Source organism: Nilaparvata lugens, unplaced genomic scaffold, assembly GCF_014356525.2.
Source record: "Nilaparvata lugens isolate BPH unplaced genomic scaffold, ASM1435652v1 scaffold6126, whole genome shotgun sequence".
Lineage (NCBI taxonomy): Eukaryota > Metazoa > Arthropoda > Insecta > Hemiptera > Delphacidae > Nilaparvata > Nilaparvata lugens.
This window is the reverse complement of record NW_024091889.1, coordinates 5,090-14,050: the sequence shown is the minus strand read 5'-3', so window position 1 is coordinate 14,050 and position 8,961 is coordinate 5,090. Positions and strand designations below refer to the sequence as shown.

The 8,961-nt window shown below is 33.4% G+C and overlaps 1 protein-coding gene across 2 annotated transcripts; it reads left to right on the top strand.

Annotated features, from left to right (window-relative positions):
* The first annotated feature begins 938 nt into the window (after positions 1–938).
* On the top strand, positions 939–8,648 carry LOC111051990 (histone-lysine N-methyltransferase NSD3-like). 2 transcript variants are annotated; one of them, XM_039445083.1, is made up of 6 exons: positions 939–1,166; positions 2,501–2,616; positions 3,478–3,635; positions 4,365–4,460; positions 5,133–5,290; positions 7,732–8,648. In XM_039445083.1, exons 2-6 carry the CDS (start codon positions 2,501–2,503, stop codon positions 7,840–7,842), a joined length of 639 nt encoding a protein of 212 aa, XP_039301017.1. In that variant the 5' UTR covers positions 939–1,166; the 3' UTR covers positions 7,843–8,648. The 2 variants fall into 2 exon arrangements, with proteins under 2 accessions (XP_039301017.1, XP_039301018.1); XM_039445084.1 differs by lacking the exon at positions 939–1,166 and having other exon boundaries at positions 2,186–2,616.
* Positions 8,649–8,961: the final 313 nt, after the last annotated feature.

Here is an 8,961-nt window from a genome sequence, read left to right as displayed (position 1 = left end):
AGGGGCTAGGGTCTAGGTAGTTATGTTTTTTGATGTTTCAAAGGTAAAAGGATAGGTTAGGGGATTAGGATTTTGCTTTGAACCACATGTTTGTGAACATGTTCATGAAATGAACCACATGTTTATGTTTTGTTCTAATGATGACGAATAAATCTAAAGTATTAAATGTGAAAGGGTTAGAGGTTAGGCTTTATTTAGGTTATATTTAATAATGTGTTATTAGGATAGGTTGGGTTATTGCTTTGAAATTGCAATATGCTAGAAGGGGCTAGGGTGCAGTTAGAGTTATGTTTTTGATGTTTCAAATGTGAAAGGATAGGTTAGGGGGTTGGGATTTTGCTTTGAAATCTAAATTATTAAATGTGAAGGGGTTAGTGGTTAGGTTTTTTCTGGATTATATTTAATAATGTTCCATAAGGTTAGGTTAGGTTTTTGCTTTAGAATTGCAATATGCTAGAAAGGGCTAGGGTCCAGGTAGAATTATGCTTTTTGATATTTCAAAGGTTGAAAGGTAGGTTAGGATTTTGCTTTGAAATTGCAATATGCTGGGAGGGATTAGAGGTTTTTCAAATAGTTATGTTTATTGATGTTTTAAATGTAAAAAAGGAGGTTGAGGGTTCGGTTTTTGTTTTAAAATGACAATATGCTGACTTAGTTATAATGTTTTTTAATATCAGTTAAATAACAACTGTTATATTTTATTAATTATATTTTCCAAAGGAACTCTTTCTTTTATCAAATAAAATGATAATATATTGATTATTATATTGAATTTAATGATAAATCATCATTGGATAATAATATCTTCATCAAATAGAATGACGATTGGCTCCAGTTACAGTGCTCGGTAACCATCTTCACAAAGAACGTTACATTCAAAGATCTGACTGAATGGAACGGGAAAAACCCGTTGCTAACGCATGGTGCTGTCTGAGACAGAGAGTGGTTTGTAATTTACCAAGCTGGTTGAAATTGCTTCCTCCAAGTGACAGAAAAAGCTTGTCAATGTTAAGACTGAAAGACATTCTGTTTGGAAATATTCTATCAAAAGTTTTGGTCAATAAATATTTGCCTAATATTTCTTATAAAGTTATAAGTGTTCACAAAGAAGGAGTGAAACGCATTAAAAAAATAGAAACCTCTAGATGAACTGCGACTATTAATAGGTAAGCATAAAAACCATAATAAATTAGTGTGAGTGAGCATTATAAAATTACTAATAATAAATGAGAGTGAGCGAAATTTGTTGAACACATTTCATAGATGAATGAAGAAATAATAGTATTTACAAGGATATTGATTCATTGAAAAGCCAATTTCCAAAATTGGCATTTGCCAAATAAAGGAGCTCTTAGCCCTTTACTAGAATTCCCAGGGTCGCCCTGGTCTGGCTAAACTCAGTAGGCTGGGGAGTAGGATTTACTGCTCTCAATGTGGTGTCAGCCGGCCGCTCTAGTTTGGAACAGCTGGGTGAGCACCCTCTTGGGGACGATTGGCCTCCTAGTGGTGTTCGTGGAGGTAGCGTGTGGCGCTCGGAACCCAGGTCCTTCAGGGCGCCTGGAGTCGATTCGGCGACGATGGTCCCATGTTGCTGGGCTCTAGTAACACTTGACTAAGTGCAACTCTGCTGCTTGTCATTCCACTACGTGCATTTTTTTCAACTCTCGAGCTTGAAGCTTCCTTGTAGCTTCACTATTCTTTTACCTGTACGCATTACTTATAATATGCTCATCTGCTCAGTATTCAGTTTAATGAAAAGTATATTATATTATATGTAATTTGAATTTGAATTTTAAAAGGCTGTAAATCACCCCGAAGACATCTGCTACTGCAAATATTGACAACAGGGTTAACAGCTAGATGGAAATTCGATGCTCATCTGCTCAGTATTCAGTTAATGAAAAGTATATTATATTATATGCAATTCTAATTTGAATTTGAATTTTAAAAGGCTGTAAGTCACCCCGAAGACATCTGCTACTGCAAATATTGACAACAGGGTTAACAGCTAGATGGAAATTCGATGAGCACTACTATTATTTGCCAGCCCGGGAATCAAACCCGGTACCTCCTAATTGCTAGTCAGGAACACTCACCCTTGCACCAAACTGATGATCTCTGGATAGCAGCGCTCATTTTATAGGAAGCCATAGCAGGCAGCCAGTCTACAGATGGAAACAAATTAGAAATGTAAATCAAAGATTTACAGCATTTAATTGGGATTTTCGTGTAATAATTATTCATTAATTAGCATTTGAACATATTCAATTTCCAATTTATATTCATCTGTAGACTGGCTGCCTGCTATGGCTTGCATAAAAAGAGCGCTGCTATCCAGAGATTGTCAGATTTACAGCATTTTATTGGGATTTTTGTTTAATAATAATTATTCATTAATTAGCATTTGAACAAATGCAATTTCTAATTTATTTCCATTTGTAAAAATATAGTCCTTCATTACTGCTTTATGTTTAATACGTTTCTGTTGGTTTGTTTCTAGATGGCAAAGAGGCGATTCGATGAGGAAGCAGCTAATGCCCCTCGTCCAAAGAGGAGGCGCATTGGTGATGCGCCTCCACTAGGCGTAAGAAGATCGGAGAGGATCAGACAGCTAAAGTAAGTATCAATCAATATTAACTATTCAAATAAAATTGATACATTATAATTCTCTACTAGTAGGTAACCCATGCTCCGCAAGGGTATGTTCAAAGCACAAATAGGTTGAATTTAGTCTTATAGTTTCATGCTGATATTCAAAGTACTAATAACAGTAATTATTTACAATGGAAAAAGAATTGATTGGGCTCTTATCATACATCAACTTTGTATCAAAAATTAAATAAAGTTTTTTTTTAATTATTGAAATTATAATAATTATTCCATTAACAAAAATGGTAACAATCGGGAGATATTGTTGATCAAAAACTAAAATTCATCAAAATTGATTTTTTTCTTCAAATTTTACTCATTTTTGAAAAATCATAGCTTTTTAATCTAAAAAAAGGCTATAGCAAATTTTTCTGTCCAATTACTGGATTTGGCGGAAATAGCTGAAAACTGGAAAATGAACAAAAAATACGAGGTTTTTGGGCCTCTCTGTATCTAGCACAGGGAAATTTTGCATGAAGAAATTGGTTCTGGACTTCTCTCATGTATCAAATAATAATATTAAAAAATCAGAACTACAATATATATTACAAGCACACCCCTTTTTTATGTCTATATTGACTGGACTAAATCTCGTTGGTTTCATTTTGTATTATTCAATTTTTGGCCCGGTTGCACAAAAGCCTGTTAAATCTTAATCATGATTATTTTCCAAGAGAACCAATCAGAGAAGGTTTCTTGAGAAAACAGGGCTTCTCTGATTAGTTCTTGTGGCATTTAATTGGGATTAAAAGTTAACAGATTTTTGTGCAACCAGGTGTTTCAAGTATTTTCCTGCTCCTGCTCTCATACTTTTGTTTTTATTTTTAGTTTGGAAAATGAAAGAGCAGAACAAGAGCTGCAGAGACTTGAACTGCAGCATCAGGAACGCCAGAGACAGAGACCAGAGAGAAGGCAACCAATGAGGAGACTAGCAGAGATGGTTGATCGTGAACCTCCAGTTCTCCCACCACCACCCCCCGCTAATAGTAAGTATTCATGGAATATTCATAAAGAGTTCATGATTCAATTTACACATAATTCCAAGTTCAAAAAAGTCACCTACAATTTTGAAATTAATCTGATTGATTTACTACTAGTCCAGGCAATGAATGCTCAAAAAAGGGTGTAGAGGGAAATGTTTGGAAGACAATTTTTGACCCCGCAGTTCTCTTTAGGGTAATAAGGAGGTAAACATATCAAAAGTCCCCACCCCTACCCCCTGTGCTAAGGGGGTGGGGTGGTTTAAAAGTACCATTTTTTTGGTTTCTCGCATAAAACTCGAAAACTATGTATCTTAAGGACTTGACTGTCATATAACAAATTAAAGCTTACATAATTTATGAAACTTGGTAGCATTCAGTATAAAGAGTGTAGGCATAGAGAAACAATAGCGTAAGTAGATATCCCAAGCCGATAGTTCACATAGTTCTTTCCTATGCAGCTGTGTGACGCTGGTAGTCTCTCAAATTGTGCCATTCATACACTATCACCCCAACAAAACAGTAAAAATTGACAATAATCGACAGTAGTCGGCTTGAGATAACAGTAAAAGTTGCGACATAAATTCCCTATACCATGGGATATCTACTTACGCTATTGTTTCTCTATGATGTAGGCTAATAATTCAATTTGTTAACTGTAGCAGGTGTTTGACCTTTTTTGGAAATGATCAAAAATGTACTGAAAACTCGGTAATTCATTTCTGAAAATTTCAGTTGTTGGAAATCTGTTGTGGGGCCGGCTGGGGAAACAGCCCTATTGGCCGGCAATGGTGGCGGTGGATGAGGACGGCCTTTACTTCAAGCAGAAAAGTAAGTTATCAAAATGATCTACTTGAACAATACTCTGGATAGTCATCCATTTCATATTGTACAATAATTACAAAATACAAATGAACCATGAGAGGCTTGTTTGAGTACCAATCTGTTCCTATTTGAATGCATAAAACACTGCATAAAACACTCTAGCTCTATGTTCTTTATTGATTCATACAATAAGTACATCATCAAAATGATAGGGAGAGAAAAATAAGGTAACCTTGTGCTATTTCTCTCCCAAATTTAGATAAGTTTACTTATAGTCCCAAATAGGTTAAGTCTTGTAGTTGTTCAATTCACAAAATTTTCAGTCCTTAATTATTTTTATAAAGTACATTTTTAAATTTAGATGCTTCAAACCAAACTTAGAAGAAATATTTCACATTATCATCACTAAAATAGGAAATATTCACAAATTAAAGAAATAATTTTGCAGGACCAAAAAAAAACTTGATATTCTGATATTTTTTCTTAATGTAATATGCATTTAAATCGAATTGATTTCCAGCCAAACAAAATATTGTATTATACTGTCTTTTGCAAGATTATGACTATTAAACGGGTTTAAGAACTTGGCCATTAGTATATTATGTTATTCATATTCTCAAGAGGTTTGTTTTCATAACCAACAAAAGATGTTCAAGTATTTTTTATGTTTATTTTCAGTGACTGCTAATGGTGTCCTTAGGCGGCAATTCTACGTCGAATGGTTGGCCGACGGGCGGCGGTCATGGGTGGGGGCCACTTATTTGGCCCCATTCGAGCGCCCGGGAAATCCCACCCCTGAGGGTCTCAGGAACACCCTTAGGGAGTGGGTCCTAAACGTAAGTTTAACCAACTGTTTCCTAGTAAATATTACAGAAATTACAATAAGGCAGTACTTGATTATTACAATATCATGAAATATTAATTTTTAATATTATTACAATAATTAAATTATCAAGCTATTATATTCATTTTATGATAATACAGTGCCTTCATTGAGTCGCCCACATTCAAATAAACAAGTTTGTGAACAGTGGTGCTTTTAAATTACTTGTGTGGCTACCGAAAGATATGTATAAAATATTTATGTATAAAATCGCAATGTAAAAACATTTGCATGTTACAGCAGGTCTTCAGTACATATTGTTTTGAGTAGGATAATGTAAGCATGTGGTTTTGCCAAGAGCAAGGAGTATTCCTTTCTGAACAGTTTTCCACCAGTATCCAATGCCTATAGATTTTTTCCCTTGGGGTCAACTCGGACGTTTTAATGAACATGACAGACATTTTGAACTTATGTTATCAAATTTTGTTGAAACTTTTAATAATATATATACTGATATGTATTATTAATACTTATAATTATTATTATCAACCCCACCGGAGAAAAAGATCTTGAGGCATTGAATACTGATAGAATAATGTTCAAGAAGGAACACTAGTTGCTCTTGGCAAAATGACATAATTAGGCCTACATTACTGGACAGAAAACAATAGTGCAGATATGTTGTATGTTGTAACCTGTACATATTAAATGAATGTTCATTTGTTTTATACATATATAGTGATGCTATCTTGCAGTAGCTACACAACAATAATGTAAAACACTTTTTGCTTTTAAAAAGAACGACTAGCAAACAAGTGAATAAATTAATTTATTGAAAAAATCTGCCTGCTAGTCGTTCTTATTAAAAGCAAAAAAGTGATTTAATAATAAGCAGCTCGTGATTGAAAACAGCATTGAAAAAATATAAAACTCCCACTTTTTACAGACACGTTTATTTGAATGTGCGATACTTGATGAAAACACTGTATAATACATATTGAGTTATTATTATATACAATTAGAATAGAATTGAATGAGATAGATTGTAATGGAACAGCTATAGTGAGATTCATGTTATAAAGACAGTGGAAATGAAAGGAAATCATTGTTGCCACTTTTCATCACCTTCTATAGTAAATGGTTGTAATTCAAGTCATCCCGGTAAATCGGACAAGATATTAACTGTTGATTATTTTCAATAACGATCATTTCTATCTGGATTACATTAATTCCACCAAGAAGATATATTTATCTAAATTTTTTGATGATACATTTTCATTATTGAGATGAAGTAATTTTTGGTAGTTTATATTTGTACATAGTCTAGAAACAGTTTGACAACTGTGTGGAGTTGGAAATGGATAGAGCTATGCTTAGTCTGCTTACAGACCAATGCTGATCAGATGCTCACTTTATAACTTGAATCTGACTAGAGATAACTCAGCAGCATCAAGTGCCACTTGATTTTTTCAAATTTGTTTTTTCAACATTAATGTCTGTGTAAAAGCTGCGGGATAGAGCCATAGTATAATATTTTCACTTGTTTCACATTCTTGACTCAAACAAGAAATCACAAATATGCTTACAATACATACTTGAAAGAAACATTGCGCACACTGTTGCAAACCACATGACGGTGACGGCAGAGGGAAAATGGTTGGAATCGCTGCCGTCGCCAATGCGATTCGCACCCGTGTTGCAAGGGTTTAAGGCAGTGCAAAGGCTAAAAATAAACTTTCTACTTGTGATATTTTTCAAAGTTTTTCGATTTGTATATCATCAAGCTATCAAAATGGAAAAGCTTTCTCAGAAAAACATTTTTATCAGATCATTACTTTTTGAGATAAGAGCGACTGAAGTTTGAATTTTTGGGACAGAACATTTCAAATTCGGTACGATATAAATCCATGAGATTTAGAGGATGGATTCTTCATGGTATTGTTGATCTAGTAAAACAAAAATTTTCTGAAAATATCAATTTTTGGAAAAGTTATTCAATTTACCAAAAATAACTTTTAGTTGAGTTATTTTTAGTAAATTGAATAACTATCTTAAAAATTGATATTTTCAGAAAATGTTTGTTTTACTAGATCAACAATAACATGAAGAATCCATCCTCTAAATCACATGGATTTATCTCTTACCGAATTTGAGATGTTCTGTCCCAAAAATTTAAACTTTAGGCGCTCATATCTCAAAAAGTAATGATCAGAAAAAAATGTTTTCCTGAGAAAACTTTTTCATTTTGATAGCTGGATGATATACAAATCAAAAAACTTTGAAAAATATCACGAGTAGAAAGTTTATTTTTAGCCTTTGCACAGCCTTATCAGACAGAATTGTGAAAGCCTTCTTAATGAGAATGGAGCAAATCTTAATGAATACAATACAATAGATGGTAATGATTTTCATTGTGATGAAATTGATTAATCAAGGTTTGATTTTTGTTTACAGCATAGGAAATGCAAGGATTCAGTTAAGGCACTCAAAATTCCCCGCAGACTGCAGGGGAAAATTGACGCAGCAATAGAGGAAGCATTGGAATTACAGGACAATTTCCATTAAAAGAGACAAAGGCTTGGGGGTTAATAAAAAATGTAAGGAGCTACTCAGCAGAGGAGGGCAGTGTCTGTAGGGTGAGTGACAAACATCAATTCATTTCATTTTAATTGTTTATTCAATCCATACTCAAAATTAAATTACTTCTGCTTATTACACAGGTACACTATATAACCTCATAAATTTATCCTATTTTAAATTCATCCATTAATTTATGTGATTATGATGATAATGATAATTTTTTACTAATTTAAATTTCTAAATTCAATTTATAATTTAATTATTATGATTGACTATGCTTGATGGACAGACAGGGAGATTGCAAACCTCACTTGACGAAAGTTTAAATAATAGTTTTTCATTGTTATCAATTCATGGTATCATAAAATTATTTTTATTGGTTCAATGTAATAGAATTTCAGCCCTATTTATAGAAATAAAATATATTACTGAAGTCGTGCATAACACGACTTGTCTTAGCTCAATGCATCAATGGATGGTGTAATAATATTAATAAATAAGAAAGGATTACAAGTCCCCAACATTTTTATTACTTAAACCCTTTTGTTTTGCAAAATCATTTAAAATTTTAATAATATAAATAAAGAAAGGATAAGAAGACCCCAACATTTACAATACCTCATTGGCATAAACTTTCGTCTGTCCGTTATCTTCCCATATTCTGGATCTTGGGGGATTTCGATTACATTCGTCTCAGTTACCAGCCTATCTGGAAAATGTTAACAATGTATTGAGTAGGTGGATAATTAATTAATTTAGAATTATTGAAACTTGGTCCAACATTGGAGGTTCAGCATCATTAGGCCTACAATGTGATTGATTAATTAGAGCAGGATTTTATTTGTAGCTAAATTGCAGTTTCAAGTCTTCAAACTCCAAAACTGTTTCAAGTGGAAAATGAAAGCTCTGGTACAATCTTGACCTTCGACCTTGACCACTGACCGACTGGCCACGACTTGACCTCGACTTAACCCTAATTCTCCCTCAATATTTATTTTCCATCTTATTATAAAACTGTTCATATACGGTATTCGACTATTTGGGGAAATTTTACTTGTTTCACATTCTTGACTCAAACAAGAAATCACAAATATGCTTACAATA